The following is a 27,076-nucleotide window of genomic DNA, read 5'->3' as shown; positions in this document are numbered from 1 at the left end:
TTCGTTCAACAAGTTTTTTGGTTAAAATAGCGCCTACGTGCTCTTTGGTTCAAACAACAAACTGCTTGTCATTTGAATCGGCAATATATTTGAATCAACAAGTCGATTTTATAAAAACAACCTGACACATATTGTTTTAAACATACGTTTGGCTGATTCAAACGGATAAACCGCAACAAGTCGAACTTGTTAAATTCACAATGCAAATTTCTCTCAGTGTAGAAAGAGGCAAAAGTAGCCCAAGTTTCTAATGGGTCGGCAACGCGCATGTGACACCCCTTGAGTTGCAGGCGTCCATAGGTTACTGTCGAAGTGTCTTTAAACTATTGTTTGATTCATAAACATTATAGTTACGGTGACCTGTTTGTGTAAAAAAATGTCACTCTCCATTCCTTTAACTATTTCTACTTTAAAAAATACGTCAATTCGTCGCTCCGTTTTGCACAAACAGACACACACACTTTCCCATTTATAATATTAAGTATGGATTTCAAAAGTTCTATACAAATAAATTTAATACGATATATTAAAAATTACTAGTTTTCTAATAAAAAAAATTACGACGAAGGCTACACATCTGCATATATTGAATATATAGTATCATATAAGTAATTATCTAATTATATCCTTCTCCAGCTTAGAGTACTACGTAAAAAAAAAAATTATCACTCCGTGTTGTTACTTTAAATCTATTGTTGACTCTGCCTTCCTTCTTTACTTTACTACATACTCTATATAATTATGACCTACTTTGGTATTTAAAGCCTAACCAAAAATATATGACTTCGCGCCATGTTGCGGAATTTCATTAGAACTATTTTCTTCATACTCTTACGCCGTGGCTTGCGTGGGCGACGGTCGCGCGATGGTCGCGCGACGGCGATGCGACGCATACGAAATCAAACCTTATCGATATGGAAGTATGAGACGCGACGGCGACGGTCGCGCGACCGTCGCCCACGCAAGACACGGCGTTATACTGAACTGTCACCGCATACGTCAGAATGGCAGCGCCCTCTTGAAAATAGTCCTGTATTCTGGTAAAGTTTTAGCCTAAATTATTGTTGGTTGGTATTTATGACAATTTAATAAGTATATTCTCATATTACAAGCAAAACCACTAGAAAAACATACTCCTCAATGCTAATACGTTTCAAAGACATTCAAATACATACTAAACTATGAAAGAGCGCGGGACAAGTTTACTAAAGCCACTCGCTGAGACATTATGCACTCTAATCTTATGTAAATACGACGGTTGTCGAACGAAAAGATAAGTAATTGTGGTAATGGACGGGTCAGCCATTTTCTGAAAATTACAATAGGCTAGTGTTGTAACCGTGGTAACATTGGTATCGATGTTTTCGACTTAATGTTATGTTACCAAAAATGCCAAAACTTAAAATAAGTGTCAAAAAATATATGGACGGTCGACACTGATAAAGAAAATTTAATCAGTTAATACTCACTTTCAATAATAACATTATTTAAATAGATGTTTTATAGGTTGCACCTTGACCGATTTGTCAATAACATAGCAATTTTCCTTCGAGGTAAATCTAAATTAGGTTTAAATTTAATCCAGATTATTTTCCTCGTTCCACTTATTTAATTTATTAGTAATTCTTAGTAGATTATTTTTAATAATTCTTAGTAGAGTTTCCTTTACTATTTTCTTAAACTATATTCTAGTTATAGATAAACATCGTGTAACCTACCATATTACACGGGTAAATTGTTTTACTTACAATATACATTGTTAAACCTGCGATATAAGCCAGCAATTAACACAAATCCCTATAAAATATTTCACCACAAAATGTCACAACGTAATACCAAATATCCTTCACTTGCGCTCTTCTTGTCTTAAGCTCCTACATCCCTTAATCCGCCGAAGTTTACGGACCAACTATGACGCAATTTCAACTTTAAGCATGACTAGGATAAGGCTCAGAATAGCAGGAATTTACATTGTGTAGACATTTCTATTGATATTGTCGTGAAAGTTTCTGGGTTACGTTGAATTTTGGACTTGGATTTGCAACGAAAATAGGTTAATTATACAATGAAATTTCGACGAAGTTGGGAGTTTCGGCTTCGGCGTTTCTCGTAAGATATTTTACAATTAGTCAAAGCTGAATGAGCTTGTCGTTGTTAATTATTCTAAGTAGTCCATCAATTTGTGTCAGACTGCGATGTCTAAGTATATATTTTTAATCAATTATACGTACTTTTACTATATGGGTAGGTACTGTAAACATTGCCGTATTGTAAACTTTTATTTTATGGGTAGGTATTGTATCGGTACTTGTATGAATACTTTAATTACTATACTGAAATGGCTGAGAATAGAATAGAGAGATTTTGCAATTGGACATAATAATACAAAATACAGTGCTGATTAGGTAATTTTAGTAAATACCAGAGATACCTATCTGTGTTGTGAAATATGTTTATAAAGAGAAATAAAAATACTAGTACCTATCATTATCATCACTAAGTATAGCCTTAAAATCCTAAAATATAACAATCTGTAAAGTAAGCGGTGCGGTGGCCTGAATTGATTATCTGCTACAAATTATACATGTATACGAACCGCTTCTATTAAAAGGGATTCTATGACTTTGCGAAACGCCGGATTTGTATACGATTAATACCGTAGTAATGATTGGCACAAACCTTATCCACATTTACGACTGAACAGTTTCCTGTAGGAGTATGATGAAAATTATGATCTGATTTATATACTCGGCTGCAGCATGGTATCATTATCGGCTAATATCTTACTAAAGTATAGGTTTATAAAATGCAGATGAACAAATATAATATTCTTTAAAAAATATTCCAATTCAAAATAAGTACAAAAAATATGTAAAAGGGTAGGCAAATTGGCATAACTCTCAATTAATTACAAAAAAATATGCAAATATGCATCCAAGTCGGTCAGAAAATGTCTATACTTAGACACATCCGTACCCACACTTAATACATTTTGTTTACCAAACATATTATCTGATGTGACCAAAATATAAGCTCGCTTCTCCCAAATCATAATTATCATCGACACCCCTAGATAACATGACCTATAAATTGATAGTTGCCCAACTGACGTGTCATAGGTGACTAATTATCGATGTCGAGCGACCTCGCGCATCACTAGCGTGGCGCAACGCAAGGTCGCGCGCAATTGTCACCGGGGCCGCGCAAGCGCAGGTCTACTCGGAACTAGAACGACGTAAGTGCGAAGGGGAGTGTCGGCGGATGGGACGTTGTAGATGCGAAGGTTTTTGGCCATTTTGGTGCGTCAAGTGCATTTTGTGTGTTAAATAAGATTGGAAATCGAGATTTTTATCATAGCTTAGGTTTAGAATGAATTTAGTATTAGAATAGTATTGGAATATAAAAGTAGAGAAGACATATATTTGTGTATTTTATCGTATTAAGTCCTTCTTTCACACAGAGAAGAGTTTTTGTACCTAAATGTTTATTGTATTCATTTCTTTTATTGCATACTAATTTAAACCGATATATGAAGCGATTTTCGAAAACCTCCCAACAATAGTGTTTACCAAATTACCAATTGACTTGACATAATAATTATTGCTACGCCAATCCAATATTAGTCCACGATAAATGAACACGTAAATGTTAATATGAAAACAGTAACTAAAGTACATAAATTATATGTTGTGAAGCTTCCTGGCCGCTCTTAAATTAGATAAACTGTGCAGCTAACACGCCAGTCTTTATTACAATGTTGTAAAGTCAAGTTTCGCCTGGTTAGGCCAAAGGTTTATCAGACTATAATTTTAGTGGTAGTTTTGTCACAGTAGTGACAAATACGTCGCACTTGCTCAACTGCTTTGGCCTATTTGTTCAGCCAACATTCATGCAAGCCATACATATGGAATACAAACACAATTTATACGTTGTATGAAAAAGCCTCAGTAGTCATGGAGTATATTGAATTGTCAGTAGTTACCTATTTGAAAATTTAAAAGTAGATTCAAACTATCAGAGTATGAAGAAGTAAATATTCAAATATTGCTTCTTTGAAAAAAATACACTTATAAATATTCAATATGTACCTATTGTTTTCTTCACTCAGTTGAATTGGGTGTAAAGTTAGACGCAGACTCTAATAGGAGAGTATCTTTCTTAATATATATAAAAGAAGAAACTGACTGACTGACATATCAACACACAGCTGAAACCGCTGGTCCTAGAGACTCCAAATTTGTCACGTAGGTTCATTATAAGGTGTAGAGGAGCACAAAGAAAGGATTTTTCAAAAATCACATCCTAAGGGGGTGAAATGGGGGTCCAAAGTTTAACGTTTTAATAAGATTACTTTTAGTACACGGGCGAAGCCGCAGAAAAAGCTATTAGTTTTCTAATATGTATGTATTCACAGGTAAATAAGTAGTTGTAGAAATAAATAAAATAAATTAGTAGTAGTAGTAGACTTTTTTTCTGGATTATTCTTACTTAGAATTGTCAATATCTTTTAAAAAACAAAGATACGTTTAAACTTTTTTTTATATAATGACCGATTCTGATCAGCGCTTGAGTTAGTGCTTTAACTTTTTGTTTGTTTTTGCGCGCGTGACATTGTTTTATAAATCGGTTCATAAAATTTTCAATAACAGGTTTAATTAAGTACCTATTTATGAGTTGATTTCTGAAGTAGGTATTTTGATTCTTAATCAAACAACTGAACATATCCGTTTGTGAAAAAATAAAAAGGACGCGCGTAATACTACTTATAATTATATTTGTTTATTTGTTAATTTCATTGAATCTAGAAAGGAAAAGTGCTTTTAAAAATAGTTTATCTAAGTATACATATTCATTAGTAATAGATAAAATACGTGGTTAAAATTTTATCGATAACAAAATCATTACATCATTGCCAGCCCTATTTATTTAATTCTAACCTGGGCATCATTCCGAGGCCACTATAGGTAATGCAGCTATCAATCTTTTTTATCTTTATCTCCCACGAGATAAACAAATCATTTCCCCAAACGATTTAAAATCATAATTAAATAAAAAGTGTTTTTTTAATTACCATAAAAACGTCTAAAAAATATTTCCACTTTTCACAAAACGCACTGCACTCCAAATCACAAAAACGCTTCAAATAAAAAATAAAAATAATAAAGTCACGCATGCGCTGCGCACGCCCGCGATTTTCCGACTGACAGCATCGCTCGGACAAACTTAGCGCGCGTTATTCGAACAAATTAAAATCACAAACTTTAGAACTAAACGTGTGACACGTTCGACATTTAAATTTAGACGTGTTGTTCTTACGATTTAAACCTGGAAAATGAAGTAGGTCGCTCTCAGTTTAGCCTTGCCTTTATTTAGCCTATTTTAAAGTTAGCAAGGTTATATGAAAATGTTATAGTCACGAGTTAGATGTATTTTGGTGACTGTTTTAGATGGGCTATTTTCAGTTGGTCTAGCAGCCAAACTGAAAATGTCATGAGTTGTTTTGCATTGGTTAGAATGTTTGTTGTTGTTTTAACTGTTTTATTTATCGTTAAGCTTTAGGCACTGGTCCCACCGCGAGCTAGTAAGCTATGAGCTATCGGCTACAAAAACGAACAAAAGATAAGCACCCCCGTGCAAATAAAAGAGACACGACGATTTTGATAGCTCACCGCTGGGCGAGTAACTATAAACATCGCCGTGTTTCTTTTATTTACACGGGAGAGATTATCTTTTGTTCGTTTTTATAGCCGATAGCTCATAGCTTACTAACTCGCGATGGGACCAGTGCCTTAGGCCGAATATACAGGGTGGTTTTTAGTTTTTTTTTTTTTTGGTAGAGCTTTCTTAATTTAATTAATTCTTAACCTAATAACACGCTGCAAAACTAGTTAATTAATAGAAATATAATTGTTGCAAACGAAATGTTATTATTTTTTATAAATAAATAAAGGACTTAGAGTTAAACTCAAACTTTAAAAAACGCGTCTAGTTTACTTCTACTTACTAGTTTATTTCTATTACATTTACTAGAATAAATATGTATACAGATATTTGTTTTATTTTTGATGAACTAATTGTAAGTTATAACGTACTCATATTTACTTATTGAAGTACGAGTACACACACATATTGGTACATATTACATCCATCTCTAGACAGACTCATCCAGAGGCTATTATTTTAGGGCTACACTCGGGCCGCATGTTAAACAGCTTGAGTTATTGATGAAATATATAGTACTAGCTTTTGCCCGCGGCTTCGCTCGCGTTAGAAAGAGACAAAAAGTAGCCTATGTCACTCTCCATCCCTTCAACTATCTCCACTTAAAAAATCACCACAATTCGTCACTCCATTTTGCGGTGAAAGACGGAGAAACAAGGAGACACACACGCTTTCCCATTAATAATATTAGTCTTCTTAATTAGGTAAGTAGCTATATCAATAACGTAACAGCCTATCAAAAAAAAAAGAAAATAATTGGGGCGCCACTGTCTATGTAAACTGTGTAAACCGTTTTGCATGTAGCAACTATTGAGTCACTTTTGTTTGAGAAAATTAATTGTTGCTATGATATAAAATTTAGTTCCATTAATTCTTTTTTGCCAAGCTCTATGTGATTACCAAACTTGTGATGTATTTGGGCAAAAGAAAGGGCAAAGTTCCTAAGGGCTATTTCTAATTTTAATTTGTAATTAATTTAAATTAAGCGCGAGTTATTTTTTTTTTTATACTACGACGGTGGCAAAGAAGCATACGGCCCGCCTGATGTAAAGCGGTCACCGTAACCTATGGACGCCTGCAACTCAAACAGTGTCACATGCGCGTTGCCACCCCATTAGAAACTTGTACATTCCCTTTTGCTGTGTTAAGTACACAGCAAAAAGGAGTGTACAAGTTCTAAGGAGGGTTCGGGTTGCCGACGAACGATGGACAATAGACGGAACAAGTTAGTTCCGTAAGTCCTCCCGTCATCAGCACACCGCACCCTCGTTGAGCTCTGGCAGCCTTACTCACCGGCAGGAACACAACACTATGAGTAGGGTCTGCAAAACGCGAGTTATATTAAGTGTCTCTTCCTACCCACCTAAACCTATATTGGTAGGGAATAATCCGTGGTAAATTATAAATTAAAAATGTAAAAATATTTAAAACTTTTATTACATTGCATTAAAAACATTTGGCTTGTTATCTCAAAAAGCAATAATAATTAACTTTCAAAATAATCGCATGCCATGACCGATAACACCACACATGGCCAAATCCCGAATGTTATCTGTGTAAATAAATATATATAATAAAATGTTTTTGTGATTCAATTGATAATCATAATTTGTAACTCTAATCTAACTGATTATCACCATTTACGACTGCAACTTCAAACTGAGATTCTATGTTTTTAAAAAACTAAATATAGTTTAATATTATTATATTAAGTATAACTAAATATTGTTTTTAAAAAACTATATTTATACAGGGTGGTTTAAAAGATGTAACTGAAATCGTCAGGATGCGTTAGTGGTGAAAATTCATAGTAAGTCTACGTCCGTTTTATAGCGTTTAAATCCTATTTTATTGTACCACTTTTGAACAAGATGGCCCAAAAATATAAGATGCAAAAAAATAAATCATTTTGTTCCATGATTTATCACAAAATGCTACAAACAAAAATTATGAGTTAAATGCAAACGCAAAGTTAGTAAGATTATTACATATTCAGCAATATATTAAAAAGTCAATAAAAGTTGAACTATTCATAAAGAAATTAGGTGATTATTAATAATCGAACCCAGGATACAAATAGTTTGGTTCCCACACACTTAACCAATAAAGCATCATTGAACTCATAAAATCATTGCGCACGAGTCATTTTTTTGACGTAATTACAAAACAAAGCGCAAGGCCGCTTGCGCAAGTGACGCGAGCGCACGTATCAGGCAGACTCCTTTTTTGAAGTAGATATGTACATGATTAAATAAAATAAAAAAATACTCGTATTCCCAAAACTACCAAAAATTTACATAATAATATGTAAGAAAAAAAATCTTCATTTCCAAACAAAATGAAAAGACATGAAACAAATAGCGATACAAAAATAAATATAAAACTAATATTAAGTACATCTTAAAATGGTATAAACCTACATTTTGTGATAATAAAAAAAAATATTGTCTTCGGTTACCGCGATAGTTACTCATGAAATAAAACTATGGAAACGGATTAAATCGCGTATAATGAATTTAAAATACATCCCGACGTTTCGAACTCTTTACAGCGTTCGTGGTCAACGGATATATTTTAAATTCATGTGGGGGATGTATTTTAAATTCATTATACGCGATTTAATCCGTTTCCATAGTTTTATTTCATAAAAAAAAAAATAGTTTATTTGACAAATATATGATAGGCATAGGCAATGGGAATACTCATCTCAGCTTAATTCATTTTTTTAGTCGTTTATATGATTAGATGGGCCATGCTGCAAATCTACGGGAATATGTTTGCGGTGGCGTATTCGAAGATAAATAAATAAATAAATATTGGGGGACACCTTACACAGACCAACTTAGCCCCAAACTAAGCAAAGCTTGTACTATGGGTGCTAAGCGACGATATACATACTTAAATAGATAAATACATACTTATATATGTACATAGAAAACAGCCATGACTCAGGAACAAATATCTGTGCTCATCACACAAATAAATGCCCTTACCGGGATTCGAACCCAGGACCGCGGCTTAGCAGGCAGGGTCACTACCGGCTGAGCCAGACCGGTCGAAACCAGGAAATGACACGAAAAGACCTGCTAAATTTATAATTCGTTTTTACAAATATATACAATGTAGTCCTCATTTTGCTCTCTGAACGTTTTTTATTAATTATTATTATTTTATTAATTAAAAACTTATTAACAAGAATTATTATACCAATTAGTAAACCACAACTACGTTTAAAACTTACGAACAATCTGTATGAATTCTTTAATGTTTTAACAAAAATCAATAGTACATTACATCAGAGGCCGGGAAAATGAGGATTTCCGGCCAAGTGGTATATACGGATACGGATACGAGGCCGGGAATCCGTTTTCACGCCGAGGCATGTATAGTGCTATTCTCAAACATACAATGAAATAAATAAAAAATGCTCTAAAGGACAATATTTTATAAAAAAAAGTTACTTTGCAGGCCTAGGCCTAAAAAATAATATGAAATCCCTTTACAGTCCTCTCGAGTTGTTGCGCCCAAAAAGCGATACTTCCCAGCCCATTTTAAGGAACGTAAAGACAATATTTCATTGCATGTTTGAGAAAAATATTTTGCTTAACGTCAATATCATGAGAGGAAAACTGATTTGCCTATAGATAATTTGATCTTCATACGTGCCTGCTATATTTTTAACCGTCCACAGACATTTCTAAAACTATTTATAGATATTCCGCCCCAAAAAAGAGACATACCTAAGCCCCAACATTTTATATTTTATCTAAACCTTTTTATTCAAAAAATACAACCGCTATTTCTGGATCTCTCGTCCTATACTAACCTATACCTTATCACAGCTCAAACTTAAAAAAGCTATTCTATACTCTAGGTACGCGTTGTGAAAAGCCCCTGTCAACTTATTTATGCGGGTGGCAGAAATTGTAACTAATCAAATCGCGTACAAACTTAACGTTAATGTTTGACAGTGGCGCCACTCTTAATAGCATTTCTAACTTTGTCGTAACTGCTAAAAAGGAAGTCGCGACCAATATATTAACAATTCTATGATAGTTTGGCTCGTGAAAAGTTGATGGAAGAAAATAGACCGTATGACATTGTTGTAAGGATAGTTTTTCAGTGTCGTGTAAATAAAAAACATGGACTAGTTACGTATGTTTGTTCGTTAATGTTAAATTGTATTGTTATTTTGTGTATTTTTCCAAATATTTCAAGATAGTTTGATAATCAATATGACTAACGTGTAACGAGGTAACGAGTATCAATATCAGTACATTCACCATGTGCATAGTTTTATTTTGTATTAATCTACCTATACATTAAAAATCTAAATAAGATGTCATATATTGTGACGGGGTGGCCTAGGGGTTCATGCGTTAGCCCGGATTGCTAAAGACGCCACTGGTGGTGGCCGTCATTTTTTCTTTAATATACGACATCTTATTTAGATTTTTAATTTTTATAGTGTGACTACTTAAAAACACAAATCAAAATATTCCGTGATCATGATGCATGCAACTGCGTCGAAATATCGGGAGCTCGACAAAAATCAAAAAGGTAATCACGGTCTATATCCCGGTCAATATAAGTCTAATCAAAATATTTGTTAAAAATAATTTGATTTGTTCCCATAATTTGCCTACCTAATATACATATAAATATAATTTTATTAAATGTATATACTGTGAAAAATATATGAATACAGCTTAAATTAACTGTAACTGATTTAATTGTTTTTTACTAAGAATCATTTACGTTTTGATATTTTGTCATTTTTTATCCCCGTTACGAAATTACCCTGTATAGTGCTATAGTGCAAATAGGTACCAATATTCCGACAACGCTTTATAGACGAATTTCCCTAATCGGTTTTTAAGTACATAGGTATCCATACTAATATTATAAATGGGAAAGTGTGTGTGTCTGTTTGTTTGTCCGTCTTTCACGGCAAAACGGAGCGACGATTTGACGTGATTTTTTATGTGGAGATAGGTGAAGGGATGGAGCTACTTTTTGTCTCTTTCTAACGCGAGTGAAGCCGCGGGCAAAAGCTAGTATTCATATAGTTCTCTCAAATATAGTAAACTAGCTTTTACCCGCGGCTTCGCTCGCGTTAGAAAGAGACAAAAAGTAGCTCCATCTCTTCACCTACCTTTACATAAAAATCACGTCAATTCGTCGCTCCGTTTTGCCGTGAAAGACGGACAAACAAACAGACACACACAGTTTCCCATTTATATTATTAGTATGGATTTCCCTAATCGGCTTTTAATTACATATAATTACATATTTATTGTACAAAAATAAGAACACACACAGGAAAGAAAAAAGAGCACACACATCATTTGTACAAAGGCGAACTTATCCCATTAAGGGATTTCTTCCAGATAACCTTAGAGCAGTTAAAGGAGAATTGGAGACTTATAGTTCAGACATATAGACTAGACTTATGTCGGTAGACTTATGGTATATTCATATAGTTTTCTCAAATATAGTAAATGATAGAGACGCAGTTACACTATTAATTACTTAAGAGTTCTCAACATTTTAATCGACGTATTAGAAGTGTAAACCGTTACAATGCTACTGACGTATATACAGAGTGGGGCCTGTAACAAAAGCAAAAAATTAAACTGTAGGCTATTCTCCTTATACTGATCAACATTTGTTCAGCGACTTTTAAAAATAACTTGTATTTTGATTTTTATCACCCTTGAAAGTTTTTTCTAAGAGGTAATGTATTGCGAATTCTGTTAAGTCTAAAGTGTGACAGACAACGTCAATGACAACAATAATGGCGTACATTGAAGCTAATATTTATTTTGTATGAAAAATTGAAAATTTAAAGACTTCATAATTTTTAAAAGTCACTGAACAAATGTTGGTCAGTTTAAGGAGTATAGCCTACAGTTTAATTTTTTGCTTTTGTTACAGGCCCCACCCTGTATATCCGTCATCGTACTCTTCAAGATATCTCAGTATAAAAATGTCAACCAATATGTCATAGCGTTAATTTATGTCCATTATCAATGGTGTTGATGTGGTGGTGGTGGTGTATCAATGGTGTGTTTTCGCTTTTCGGTGAAGGAAAACATCGTGAGGAAACCGGACTAATTCCAGTAAGGCCTAGTTACCCGTCGGGTTGGAAGGTCAGATGGCAGTCGCTTTCGTAAAAACTAGTGCCTACGCCAAATCTTGGAATTAGTTGTCAAAGCGGACCCCAGGCTCCCATGAGCCGTGGCAAATGCCGGGGTAACGCAAGGAGGATGATGATGAATGGTGTTTTCAAATGAAAACAATAACCGTTGCAATATTACTGACGTGTATATCCGTCACCTTACCTTTCATGGGGTCTGACGTGTCGGCCCGCATGATATCTGTCAGGTAGTGCTCTAAGGTCCTCATGTTTTCTAGCCCTGTGCGTTCCTGTAACAAATTGAAATAATATTTTAGCATTGTGTAAAAAATATATTTGTATAATGAAAAATAGTACATTACGATACAAGTGCGAAAAAAGGAAGTTCGAAACGAGTGGCGGTAAGAAAAACACCATATGTCCTGAAATAGTACATTACGATACAAGTGCGTTCTCACAACTCGTGTCGATTTAAAACACTCCCTTCGGTCGTGTTTTAATTTATCGCCACTGGTTTCGAACTTCCTTTTTTTCGCACTTGTATCGTAATGTACAATAAAATAATAAATCTGCTATGTTAATCAAGTAGGTAATCTTAATAATTACCTATGATTAACTAAAATATCATCAGCGGTAAAAGTCACTTATTTATTCACAAAAGCAAGGCAACAAAAGCTCCAAAATTTAATATTTTGCCCCAAAAATTTATGGAACCACTAATCTGAAACCACAAAAGCTTAAAATATAATTTAAATGAACATCGCCCTTGTTAAACCTTATCTGACTTGACATAAATGCTATTTTCAAACGATTTATAAACTAAGTCATCATCATCCTCAGGGGTCCGCTTTGACAACTAACCCCAAGATTTGGTATAGGCAGACGGCGACTGCCATCTGACCTTCCAACCCGAAGGGTAACTAGGTCTTATTGGAATTAGTCCGGTTTCCTCACGATGTTTTCCTTCACCGAAAAGCGACTGGCAAATATCAAATGACATTTCGCACATACGTTCCGAAAAACTCAATAGTACGAGCCGGGGTTTTCTAATGAAAATGAAATGAAATGAAAATGAAATATTTATTTTTCAAGTAGCCATATTACAATGCGCATATGAACGTCAAATAAATCCAAGATGGCGCCTGTAATGTATGGGATATCGGCCCGACATCCGATATCGGATCGGATAATGTGAAAACACACCTAAGCCGCCATCTTTGATTTTTGCCTTTGAAATCCTTCCGACTTCCGATATCGGATCGGATAATGTGAAAACGTTCTAAGGGTGCGTATTCTGTACGAAATTCTCCATTCAAGTTTCAACTCCATTTCACTATAAGGCTGAATTTATGTTATCCCGGTACAGTCGCAATGCTGTTGTGACGTCACTGCGTAGTGTAACTCGGAACTGGGTCACCGGGTAGCCGGTAAAGCGCGGAGGCACTCAGGTCAATACATAATGTGTGGCGGAACGGCCTCTTGAAATCGGCCGCTTAGCTAGGTCTTTTATACAAGCAGAGGCTTTGATTTATTTGGGTGCTTTATGGTGGAGACTTTGCCTGTTTTGTCTCTAGATAAAAAGGGGGAATTAAGATCGCGGGATCTGTACAATATTACTTGGCGCCATTGTTATAGTCAAGGTGTTAAACATAAAAATATGTATACACGACTTTATTGCTTTGGTATAAGTTAAGGTTGTGGATGCGTAGTTTTGACACTTTTTTTAATACCTGAACCGAAGGTACAGTCAACTACCCTAGAACCTTAGGCCACTCTACAACCATGTCAAAATGACAAGCAATAAGAGATTTCTTACAATCTGATTTATAACGTCACTGCGACATAGTTCTAATGTGGCCTAGGGTTCCAATTGGTTCCAAAATAAATAAATAAATAAATAACTGTACCTATAATGTAAAGTAAACAAATACGAAAGTAGGCCGTGACACTGTGAAATACTTATGAGAAGGTAGATTTCGAAAGTAACTGTCGGGCTATCAATTATACAGCAGCGTTACCTTTCCTTGCTGAATTAGTTAACTTCCTTAATTTTTTGAACATTTCTGACTAATTTCAATTTTAAATCATTTATTTCAGACGTTTTGGTCCATAATATGTTAGTATACTTAAATAAAACTAGACAAAAAGACATACGGTTAGTACTTAAGCCGTTCGTACGTAGGTACTAGTACTGTACTAAAAAAGACGTCTATAGACGTCTTGCGCGCTCGAACGTGTTAAGCTAATATGTATAGATACCAGCAGCGGATGATCCATACAAGCCGATTCCCACCGGCTTGCCTAAAATTGATTACTAGTAAATTACCTTGTAAAGGTAGGTTTCTTTTTGCTCAGTGTTGCCTAGCAGACATTTTCACCAGCCGTCAGTGCCGTCACTGACAGATACATCATTCTTTCTTGCTGTTACTGGCCTACACAATTTTGCTACTACTAACCTATGTAGGTATGTAATTTATTGGGTGGACAATAGTTATTTGTTTTACAAGGGGGCAAAGTAGTTGTTTAACCGCACGTGCCAATATTGATACCCGAGCGAGCGAAAGATTCCAATATTGAAAAAGAGAGGTTCAAGAAGAGGAATCTTGAGCGTTGCGAGGGTATCAAGGCACGATGGTTAAACAAACTTTGCCACCGAGTGTAACACAATTTTTTTCACCACACCAACACGAACAAAATACTGACTATAAAACATCAAAATAAATGAAATCCATCAATTTATTAAATATGTATGATTCAAAATCATCATTAATAGGTAAAATCTAGCAGCCAGATTAAGACATCGAGATAAAATTTGTATGAAATTACTTTGCCCCCTTGTGGATAAAATGCAATTTTGCTATCTGTTTTCGAATAGCAAAGAAAGCCATTACCAGTTGATGTGGTGAAAAAACATAATTATATTTAATATTTTATTTATTTATATTTATTTAGCAGGCGCATGTTTTAATAAAAACCCAACAGATGGGGTTGTGTCATGGTACAGAAATTCTACATCGCGCTGTTAAGATTTTCTACGCTTTAATGATTTGTCACTTTTGAATACTGATACATTTTAGGATGTATTTAATTAATTATTTATTGAGAAAATGTATAATAAATCTATACTATAATATTATAAATGAAAAAGTGTGTGTGTCTGTTTGTTTGTCCGTCTTTCACGGCAAAACGGAGCGACGAATTGACGTGATTTTTAAATGGAGATGGTTGAAGGTATGGAGAGTGACATAGGCTACTTTTTGTCTCTTTCTGACGCGAGCGAAGCTGCGTGCAAAACCTAGTTAAATTATAAAAGTAGATAAATAAAACTAAAAGTAAAATGTAATAATAGCATAGATAAATGTTAAACTTAATTTGCCTCATCAGCATAAGGCGTGCCTAATTTTGATGATAGTGCAGTATTTTAGCATCCGGAAGCTTTTAGAAATATTAAATTGTTTTATTTTCATTAGCGAAAATGCCTTCCTTGTTATAATATTCCCTTTCCACTTACTCAAAATTAATTCCTTACTTCCTCAGTTTCGGTCGGGCTTGATTCTGTTCTGTTATTTTATACTAGCTTTCTTGCCCGCGGCTTCACTCGCGCTAAATTGGAAAATTGCGGAATGGTCCATACAAACTTCCACCCTCCATTTTTTAGGGAAGCGGGGGGTTAGGCACTGGTCCCACCGCGAGCTAGTAAGCTGTAAGCTATCGGCTATAAAAACGAACAAAGGATAATCACTCCCGTGTAAATAAAAGAGACACGGCGATGTTTATAGTTACTCGCCCAGCGGTGAGCTATCAAAATCGCCGTGTCTCTTTTATTCGCACGGGAGTGCTTATCTTTTGTTCGTTTTTATAGCCGATAGCTCATAGCTAACTAGCTCGCGATGGGACCAGTGCCTTAAGAAAGAGACAAAAAGTAGCCTATGTCACTCTCCATCAATTCAACCATCTCTACCGTTACCGTTAAGTGACTACACCAGCCAGCAGTTCTGCAGCAAGGACTCGGAGGCGACGGCCACGAAAGGGAGGAAGGGACAGGGGGGTGCATCGAGCCTGCTCGGATGCACGCGCACGCATGACCCAGGTAGTCGATCAGAGGCGTATGATGCAGGACGCTAACAACCTCCGTCCAGACGAGCCTGTGTCAAACCAGGACGAGCATCCGGGCTTGCTCGAGCTCTCCTACCGTCTTCTGCCGCCCCTGCATGGGCAGCGGACCCTCCTGCCCGAGACACCGATGAGCCAATGTTACGGGTGGGGAGTGTAGGGCTTGTGCAGTCAATGGGAATGGGAGTGACGGGAGTAGAAGAACCAGACCGAATACCAGCATCGTGCCTAGTGTGAAGGAAGATAGATAAATACTTGTGTAAATATGTACGAAAGGATAGTGACTGCGATTGAGTTGCGTTCATTTCTTTAAATAGTAGTATAATAAGTATAGCCAGTTTTAATTTTCACGTGAAACGATCAATCGCTACCAATTTTGCTATCGCTAGGTTCGTAGCCATCATCATCAGATATCATAATATGTAAGTACTTTTCGTTTCACTAGAAATTTTGTCATCGCTAGGTTTGTAGCCATCGTCATCAGATATCATCATATCAACTTTTCGATTGACTTGTCTTCATGGAGTATTTTAAGATGAGGATTTTCTTAGTGTCTTTAATGTCACTATGCAGTCCTTGTGAGGTCCTTAACTATGAGGGTGCGACATCAAGCTGTCTTGTGCCTTTTCCGCGCTCTTACGCGACATCGTCGAACTCGCTTGCGCGTGTCTTCGGCGCATGTTAGATAGGTTATCCATATCGTCGGTGATCCTTGTCTATGATATCCTGAAGTACTTCCCACAGTAGTTATTTTATTCCAAAGAGGGTGCGCTGCATGTTGATTAATTGAGAATTTGGAAGTAGGTAATAGAGAAAAGTTCAATGGAGGAAAATCTCTTGTCACTTCGTACTAAGTGTATGTATTTACTTTAGACACTTATATATAATAGACAAAACAAACACAATAAAAAAAACAAAATATTTGTACTTCAAACATCCAGCACTGCACATTAAACAGTAGGTATCAATAGTCACCATAGCACTCAACACCGTAATTATATAAGGTTAAGGTTCATTGCACTTATTTCTTACGTTTCAACTGAATTTCAGTACTGCACTTAGCACAACACTGACACTTTTAGAAGAAGAAAGGAACAACGTAGAACGTGGTTATCACTTTTTTTATATAGAACACTACCACTTTAATAGTAAATACTTATAAATTGGATCAGACAGTTTCATTGTCAGTCATAAGTCTGCTTTGGTGGTTAACATGCCAAAGACAAATATTCTTTTCTTGTTTCGGCAGCTAATCGTGTAACTTCAATTTATGTGTAAATCTTGATGACTCTCGCTTCACACGGTTGCAAGTTGCAATTCATGTCATAATACTCTAAAAATAATTTCAAAGTGCGTTTTTATGTTGAGGTATTCTAGGTGTCTACCATATTATTGTGTAGGTGTTGCATTCTTCTTCTGCGCCATGGTAAAAGGTAAAAGTCAAACGTCGCAGGTCTACAGTTGCATCTTTCTGGCGTGGCGTGTACTTGTTTGATGGACGCGTGGTGATCGGTAACCCGATTTCAGCGAAGCAAGAATTTTGTAGACAAGGGACAATAGCGCAGACAAGCCAACGAAGGGTCCAAATTCGTAGAGTTGTATTTGATACATTGCCAGGCCCCTTGTTTGCCAGATGTTGTGGCGAGTATTTTTTTACAAAACATTTGGTTTTTGTTTTATGGTCGGCAGTTATTGTACCAGGAAATGTGTTGTTATTGGTCGACGGGACAAGTTCACAATACGCTTTTAATTGTATTCATCTTTGGAATGTCGCTAAGTTTTTATAAACAAAAATGTATCCATAAATATTGCCGCAACAGCGTGGCGTCAACGTTTGGTCGGCAGATGTCATTAACTGGTGTTCAATTTTATTTCCTTTATATTGATTGCCACATTTCTTTGCCAAAGATAACCCGGGCTAAACACAAACCAATTAATCATAACTGTACAACAAATCGAGACAATTACTAGCTCATATTTGATGAACATAGTATGCAATTCATAAGTAATGGTATAGGGCTTGTGTCGTCGCTAAGTTAACATACATACATAGGTTCAAACTTATAGATATTTGTCGTATGTCCGTTGTTGTAAGGTCGTTCGGACGAAGTTTCTATTAACACCTTGTCTGATCTGTGCGCGAAGAGTAACCTAAGGGCTAATGGTCCCAGGCACGCCCTGTGTATTCCATAGGCATAATTAAGTGATATGGCTAGGGATAATAAGAAAAACTAGATTTGTTCTCTGTTCACAAAAAAACAGGATTATGGCGATTACAAGGCAACCTAGCGAGGGCCTGGTCTACCTGGACCATAAGTAATTTATTTATCCATTGAATCAATGCCGACCATGCAAAATATAAGCAAACAAGGAAACATAGAACGGCCCTTAGCTTTTACTTCCTCTGTCGTTAATCAATCAATCAATATCATTTACTGCAAACCATGGTATTACATTACAGGTGCCACAATATGAAGGAGGTCGCATGGCACCCCGGTAGGCCATGGCAATATTGGCTATTTATTATACATTAATTATATACCAAATGATATCTAGTTTGTTCCTAAATTTGCTATAACTACACTGGCTACACACATTATTACATTGTAACATTCTAAGTTTAGAAATTGTATTTAATTTCGATGTAGATCGTCCTGCCTGAATTCTTTTTCTAATAACACGGATTTGAGTTTGTTGGCGAAGATATTATTTTTCTGTATTGACTTTATTTCATTAGATAACTTATTGTTCCATTAGGTAACGTATTGCTAATTAGGCCAATTAAAGGTCCCACTGTTCACCTAAATGTGGTTGCAGGACTTCGAGTTGAACATAATATACGTATACATGATAACGCACTTAGCAACCCATTGAGATGGCAGCTCACTGGGTTACATTTACGAACCTACCTACAGTTCAGCTACCTATTATGTCCTAAAATGATGATGATGAGGTATATAATTGAAATAAATTATGTATTTAATCAGCCTCGTTACCTACTTCAACTTATACGTGCTAAAAGCCTACGCTGTCTCTCAGGTTGCTGTATGTAGGCTGTAGATTAAAGCTGGCTAAATTAAAGTCTCACTACTAGAACTAATGATTTGAATTGTCGTACTAAGAACCAACTCTGGCTAGATATAAAAATGAAGCGAACAGGAAAAGCGTCGTTACAGGATCACGCGTCACGCGTAATACATCCTAATCAATCGCTTAAATACTAGGTATACCTATATAGAGTTATTAGGCATGGGCCCTGGGACACTGGTTTTAGTGCACCTAGGATGTTGATGCCTGTAACACAGATGGAACGAGCTCACCAATTTGGCCATTGTAGAGGCGGAGCTGACCGCAGTCACTGCGCATCGGCGTTGGATCGAAGGCGCCGCGGCGCCGCCGCGCTAGCGCAGGATGATGATGGAGACGAAAACCACACGCACTTGATTTAATTCGTTACTAGTAACATATTGCACTATTACGGGTATTCTTTATCACTATCCATTTGCCTGCGGCGTTATCGCGGGCTCTCTTTTGTTCTGGCGGCCGGGATTGGAAATTAAACGAACTTACCTGTAAGTGAAGTTCTATTTCAATTATATTAGCTGCACAAATTCCGAAATGATATATATTAACTTGTAGTACGCCGTAGTACATACAGCCCCTAGCCATGATATTTAGAGTAAATATTAAAATTTTTGAACGAAAATTCAAAAAACGTTGCGTCACATTTCCGAACGGCGCGTCTCCGTCACGCCGTTCGGCGCTACCAACTTCATTTAGTTTAGAGTGATATACCAGGACATATAACTTCACTGCCAGCGACCCGCTAGGCGATCCTCAATCGCAAGATTACAGAGCGGGAAAAAATATGCTACATAATAGCTACATAAGTATATGCTTATCTTGTAACGCGTAACTCGCGCTGGCAGTGAATATGCCAACTGATATAAAATAATTTGGCTAACAACTCAGCAAAGCCAGCCTTATCCTAAACTTTGTCAGGGATAGCTCCGGGATCCCTGGTTGTCTAGGACAACGCGGGTCCTGGGCGGGAGGGTTATCATTTCGGAATTTGTGCAGCTAATATAATTGAAATAGAACTTCACTTACAGGTAAGTTCGTTTAATTTCCAATTATTATTACGCTGCACAAATTCCTTCAATGATATATATTAACTTGTAGATGTTTAGAGATATACAAAGTTTATTTCTGGCTTTGTATTAGGTATACAATGTTAGCCTAGCAAAATTATGTTTTATGTCAAGATTATGTGAATTTTTAACACGTGATAATCCTTAATCACTTAAATTTCAAATTTCTAGTGATATCATCATTTACCAAACATTAATAAATGTATTTAAACCAAAAGGAAATCCTTCCTTATTAATATTCATCTAGTACCATCTTATAATACTTATGTTTTATAACTATCACAATCAGCAATGATACATACTATCTTTGTTTTTAAGAATTAACAACTCAACAACTATAGGTACATATAAACAAGTCTTCGTAATATATTACTGCTTACAATTTTACATTCATTGTTAATTGACGGAAACACTTGTTTCCTAACTAACTAGACATCGATCATCGATGCTCTATCAAAATCAATTGTAGACACTAAGGGCCTATTATAAAATTTATCGATAACTTTAGAAGTATCAGGCCTGATGTTTTTCTGGTTACATCAATATTGACTCCTAATCGATTTGCGGCTAACACCGACGCATGGTGGGTCAAATGGGAGGTGAAAATGGAGGTGTCAATACCACTATCTTATTTACTTAATCCACCTACTAATCTAAGTGGTTTCTCATAGGCAATAAATAGTCGTTCACACCCACCACATATAACTATGTTGTTATGCACTCGTTGATCCGTACAGCTACCTACTTTAGAAGTTTTAATAAAGTCTGAAATTTTTATAAGGATCTTTTCAGGATAATGGTAAATAGTATTACATAACTTTATCAAGTACAGATTTTGCACTCCGTGTGCTGTGACAATTGCTAATAGGGTGACTAATTTTTTACTCGGATATTTCACACACTTGTTGACAACGTTGACAAATTGTTTAAAACCAATTACGTCTCGATATTTAGGTTATGGTGGGTATATACGAAAAAACGCACCTTCATAAAGCGTATCACGTTATCATCTGATGAGATCTTTTCTCTCAATAAAAGCACCAAAGCAGATGTGCAACAATTGACACTTTCATACCCAGCTAGCTAGCAACCTCGTTACACAATTTGTTAAAACCTAGTATTTGTGGAATAGATGTCTTAAAACAATTAATATTATTTTCCACAAAACATATTACATAATATTTAATATGTAATATGCTGGTATATTAATACCAGCGTGTCAAGTACGTGTGATACTGCTTGACGGTGTTGGGCGCGAGGGACTGCAGCATGACGTCACCGCCGCCCCCTTCAGCGCCAGCGCTGCCCGGAGAGCCCCGCGGCAAACAGGATAACACGTCGCTGAAACTGCTGGTTGCTGGAATAACATATATATAAATGAGAGCTGGGGCCCAATTCTTTGCATTTGACTTGACAAGTTTTATAAAATTGAGCTTGCCACTTGGTACAATAACAATACCTCTTGATTTTTGTAGAATACATAGATATACATATATGTTTTAGAAAAATCATTTACTTTAGGTATTAGTGTGAATGGGGGAAATATCGTAGAAAAAATAGGGTGTCCATGAAAAAGTGAATGCATTTAGCATTTGCGCGACTAACAGATAAGTCTATATCCAGATTTCTAAAACACTGCAGGACACCCTCTAAACATTCATCATTTAATTCACATTCAAATTCCGAATGAGCCTTTTTAGATTCCCTATCGGCTATCACATTACGTTCGGATTTAACATATGAGGCAAATATTGTGGTATTCGTAATATGTCTATCTTCACATTCACTCCACTGCCAAATTTTGCCTAGCAATTGAATTAAGGTGCAGGTAACATGTCCCCCGGGCGATAAATATATATGAGATAACTGTTGAATTATCTATTCTTAAAAGAATCTCACAGTCAGATAGGATCAGATCAGAACAAAATGTCTTTAAAGATAAGAAATGCGCTATAAGCTCTAGATAATTTATGTGATGTTCTCTCTCAACATCATTCCATAACCCGGCAGCTGTCTCCCTACCACAGGAGCCGCCTCAACCTGTCAATGAATTATCACTATAAATTTCTCTATAAGATTTATTACACTAAATTTTGCATTTAGCCTCATTTATAGTTCTTGCCACCATTTTAATTCATTTTTTACACTAAGCATATAAACATAATGAAATCATAATTGTCATTATTTTTTCTTAAATATGTATATTTTTGTCTCTAGTTATTTTGTATACATGTAGCCATATTCAGTGGCAGGACAAATAGAGACAAGCAAGCCAGTTAAACGGGCAACATCCCTAATATAACAATTTGACAAGTTTATAAATAAATTTATTTCTTATTTAACTTTAGATTTATTCTTATCTGGTAAAGAAATATGCAATTTCTTAGAGTCTAATATGAAACCTAGATATTAGACAGCATATCTTTGTTTTAAGCAGTTTTTTCTTCCTTCAATTCCAGATAGGAAATGATATCAAATGTAACTTAGTGTACTATTTAAACATTCGTCGTGAGAACTTCCTAGATAGTTGCTCATTATGCAACCTTTTAGATCTTATATGTTTCATGACAGGTCTGAGTAGTCACTGTACATATAAGGAAACATTTAATTCTAAGGGTAAAACTTGAAACTGAAATATTTCAGTATTGGACAAGAAACAGGTATTTCCTATATTTATGGTGTATATGTATATATATATATATATATATATGTCAAAAAATAGGGCATCTTGAAAATCTAAAGTGCTCATGAAGCAATTTTTGTGCCATTAGTTTCCTCCTGAGTCCTGACATGTAAATTAATAAATTCAATTAATTTTTTAGATTCTTTAAAAAGTCAAAATAAATCACTAATCTCCGTATGATTCTGCCACAACAATATTTTAGACACATATTACTTTCCAAAAGAATTACAACTCACAAGGTAAATGTTTTACAATACCTTTTATTAACAGTTCAGACATAAGTGTTTAGTAAACACCACACTGTCAAAATCAGAGAAAGATATCAATTTAGGAATAACTGATTGTAATGTCATAAATAAAAATGAGATTTTGTTCCCAGATGGCCAAGACCAGACCCTTGGGTCATTGGTCATATTCTGCCAGTGCGCCAAAAAATATTTAATTTGATCGCAGTAACTTATACCAACCTGATCATTTAACAGCTATTGTAATAGTAATATTGCTGAGTGCGACACCTCCGCTGATGATATGGCTTGGCAGAAGAGGTGGTGTTGTTATGGTTTCCTGTGGTACAGCTTCTGACCTTGGGCTCTGGGTATGTCTCTGTGTTATTGGTTGGGCCCTTGAATTTGTATCTTCTACTAGGTTATATCTTCTTAGGTCTCTTCAGATCTTCCCTAGATTATTCAATGGCATTTAAAAACTTTTTAGCTATGTTTTCTCTAAAAACACTAGTCAACATCACAATATTTTAAGGTCCCACATACAATTTTATTGTAAAGACCCAACGTTATAAACATCCTTTTAAGTTGTAACTCCCTGCGTCTCACAAAAGATGACCAATTCACTCAGCAAATGTTATGAGGGCCAAGCCAGTGGCAAATAATGCGCTTGAGACTTCAGATTATTTCTGTTCTATGGCTTTATACTTTGTAACTTCTGGAGCAGGATGTTTCTTAGTTGACTTGTCCTTTCTTTTCTTTATTTATCTCTTTGTAAGCTGGAAAAAAGGTTTTTGCCAAAAAACAACCTGCTCAAGTGCCTCACCGAGAGGTTAAGACTTCATCGCTTAGATCTTCAATTGCTGAAAAATAGGAATAGCATTTTAGTGTACTTACAAAGCAATAAGACAGCCTAGGTTGGCATACCACTTTTGATTAACTCTAGGATAAAGAGCTGTGCCTAGCCGAGCACGCCACAAAACCCAGTAGATATATCCAACATAATCCAACAAGAAGTTTGGACATCCACAGCAAGTAGCAGTAGGTTTGAGTAAAAAACTCAGTGCTGTCGGCAAGGAATGTGTCTAGTATGACAACACCACAATGCCTAAGACTGCTGGCAGCGAACGCACCTAGTATAGTACGCCAAGATTGCCAAATGCAGTTAGCAAGCGGAGATACCTAGTCTAGTATTCCAATTTTGCTCAGCACAACCTTCACACATAGTGCCAGATGCAGTTAGCAAGCAGAGATACCTAGTATAGTATTCCAATCTTGCTCAGCACAAACTTCATACAGTGCCAAATACAGTTAGCAGACAGAGATACCTAGTATAGTATTCCAATCCTGCTCAGCACAAACTTCAAACACAGCGCCAAATGCAGTAAGCAAACGGAGATACCTAGTCTAGTATTCCAATTTTGCACAGCATAATTGTTGTTCCATGGCAGTATTGGCAGTGCAAGGTGTAAAATTCATGTGCATGACCTTCAAAAACATACAACACCAACATCTCACTAGCGGTCAGAATGCGTTTAACAAAGCACACACCACTGTCACCTCACAAAAATATATTAGAAGTTTGAAATTGTAAATTCTTTTCTTACCATTTGTGCTTCATTATGGAGGTCGTCAGAATCTCAATGACAACCAATGGAGACCTGTTACTACTTCTCGACGCCGCAGGCAGAGATGGTGATCTCGAATATAAGGCAAACCTAGGGCGCGGTTTGGATCTTGTAAGATAACGCAAACAATAAAGTCCGCAATGCCCGCGATCATGGCGGCGAGGGACGCCCGCGTTGATCGGCTTTCTTCTATCTTCCTCTCCTACTCTTCTTATTTTCTCGCCTAATTTATCAAACAGATTACTTTCCACACTGTCTAATTTTCTTCGATACATTATAATTCGCATTTTTTCCACTTTTATACGCAGAAAACACTTTAAAATTAGATGACGCGTAATGGCCGTCGGCTGCATGAAAACGACAATGAAGTTGGTAGCGCCGAACGGCGTGACGGAGACGCGCCGTTCGGAAATGTGACGCAACGTTTTTTGAATTTTCGTTCAAAAATTTTAATATTTACTCTAAATATCATGGCTAGGGGCTGTATGTACTACGGCGTACTACAAGTTAATATATATCATTGAAGGAATTTGTGCAGCGTAATAATAATATGTACCTACTATTTTAAATATATATGACTGGCCCTTTTTCACCATATATTTTTTCAGTAGGTATACATACCTACAGAATAGACGTGAGCTAAGCCCTATGGGCATTTTCACGAAAAAAGATTCAAAAACTTTTTTTTCGTAAATAGGTAAATTTAATGCTTTTCCTACTCAGAATCATTACCTACTCAGAATTAAGTCCGCCTTTTGTACTGCAAGATTTTCTTTTGTGCAATAAAGATTAAATAAATAAATATAAATAAATCATGAGCCCTTTCGATCCTACTAGACTAAATTAAATTTTTCCATTTCGTTACCATTTTTCAAACACTTTGCACAGCGGTTACAAAGCGGGAAATACGCAAAATAATAGAAAATTTTCGGACCACTTTTTTGTCTCTTGTTTTTTTGTACTAGATCGAAAGGGCTCGTGATTCTAAAATTTACCTACATTAGAAAATAGTTATTTGTTATACAAGAGTGCAAAGTTGTATTTTAACGCCGAGTGTGGAATTGAAAAACGAGCAAGCGAAAGGATTCTTTAGTTGAACCACGAGCAAAGCGAGTGGTTCGAGAATAGAATCCTGAGCTTGCGAGTTTTTCAACACACGAGAAGTAAAATACATTTGCACTCGTGTGTAATACAAAATTTTTCCCCTCACTATAGCGAGGAAAGTACAACGCAAAAAACGCCTTTATCACTGCTTCCAGTAGTTCCACAGGTGGTAAAACATCTTCATCACTAGATTAACCCACTTTTATCAATTTTAAAGCAGAACATTTGCCTCTATTTAAGGTCAAATTACTTAATCCACTAGTGGATAAAATGCGTTTTTACCCGCTGATATTAAAGGACAAAACACGTGTTTCCGAGCTAGTGAGGGGAAAATATTTTTTTGTGATTGTTCTCTCGAAAATGCCTCTATGCTACCTCTAGCTGTATGAGTTCATGAGTTGTCATTACGCCATTACTTATGCATATATGAATTAGTGGGACGACACCCGTAGGGAGAGTTGTACTGTTTCTAGTTAAAATAACTAATAAAGTACAAGATTAACTCTGCAGGCAATTTCTAGTTTATGTTTGACGTGTTGTTTTGGATATTTCATTTGAATTAATCTTTGATCATAGTTAGATATCGTGTGTCTAACAATACAGTTATTTTCAATTTTTCACATCACCTATTCTGAAAAAATGCTTTTTTATCCCCCTCCTAGCAAGAAAAACGTGCATTTTTCTATTTTAGAACACATTTTTTTTCCTTAAGTACCTATATGAAAACAATTAATTTTACTTGACAATAGAGTCCATTGACAATTTTAGAGCAATTGAGTGGTTAAGGTAAATAATATCTCATAATTTTCCTCACAGGTGGTACTGTTCAGTACGTATTTAATTGTAATATGGCAGAAAAACACTTAATTTCCAACTCGGGCGTTAAGACGATACGGTAGGGGTCAATTCTTCATACAAACGCTCTCGACTGTTTCCTCCCTGGTTTTTGAAGATAGAGCAATGATTTTTTCAACACAGATTGTCATTTTATTAGTCTCCTCTTTTTATTATATTTTTGATACACATTTTTTTTTCTACACAAGGCTAGAAAGCAGATTTAAAGATAAAAATAAACATAAAAAAAGTCGCCAACAGATGTCGTTTGTAGTAAGGATGTGTTGTTAATTGACATGTGCTTTAAACGAACTGTGTCCATTTGAGTGTATTTCCTTTTGAGTCTAGTCTATAAATAGAAAACTTACTTTAAGTGTACGAGATTTGATAAAGTTAGGCGATTTTACTAAAGGGTGACATATTAATCGTCCAATCATTACGATACAAGTGCGGAAAAGAGGAAGTTCGAAACGAGTGGCGAT

General features: G+C 35.8%; 1 protein-coding gene and 1 long non-coding RNA gene across 3 annotated transcripts in view; both read right to left on the bottom strand.

The window, feature by feature from the left end:
- The window catches only part of LOC125239476 (translational regulator orb2), a 119,672-nt gene that overhangs the window by 56,328 nt on the left and 36,268 nt on the right, over positions 1-27,076 (bottom strand). The window contains exon 2 of one of the 2 annotated variants that reach the window (XM_048147088.1): positions 12,066-12,150. In XM_048147088.1, the coding sequence (XP_048003045.1) occupies positions 12,066-12,150 (85 nt within the window). Of the gene's footprint in view, positions 1-5,071; positions 5,192-12,065; positions 12,151-27,076 lie in introns of those variants that run through there. The other variant, XM_048147090.1, reaches the window with a different exon arrangement.
- On the bottom strand, positions 20,159-25,193 carry LOC125239477. Its single transcript, XR_007178535.1, has 3 exons — positions 24,636-25,193; positions 23,275-23,891; positions 20,159-21,481 (listed from the first exon to the last, which is right to left on the bottom strand). It is a non-coding gene; the product is annotated as an uncharacterized LOC125239477 (long non-coding RNA).

This window comes from Leguminivora glycinivorella, chromosome 25 (genome assembly GCF_023078275.1).
Source record: "Leguminivora glycinivorella isolate SPB_JAAS2020 chromosome 25, LegGlyc_1.1, whole genome shotgun sequence".
Taxonomy (NCBI): Eukaryota; Metazoa; Arthropoda; class Insecta; order Lepidoptera; family Tortricidae; genus Leguminivora; species Leguminivora glycinivorella.
Note: the sequence above shows the minus strand (reverse complement) of the source record. Positions and strands in the feature narration are given on the sequence as shown.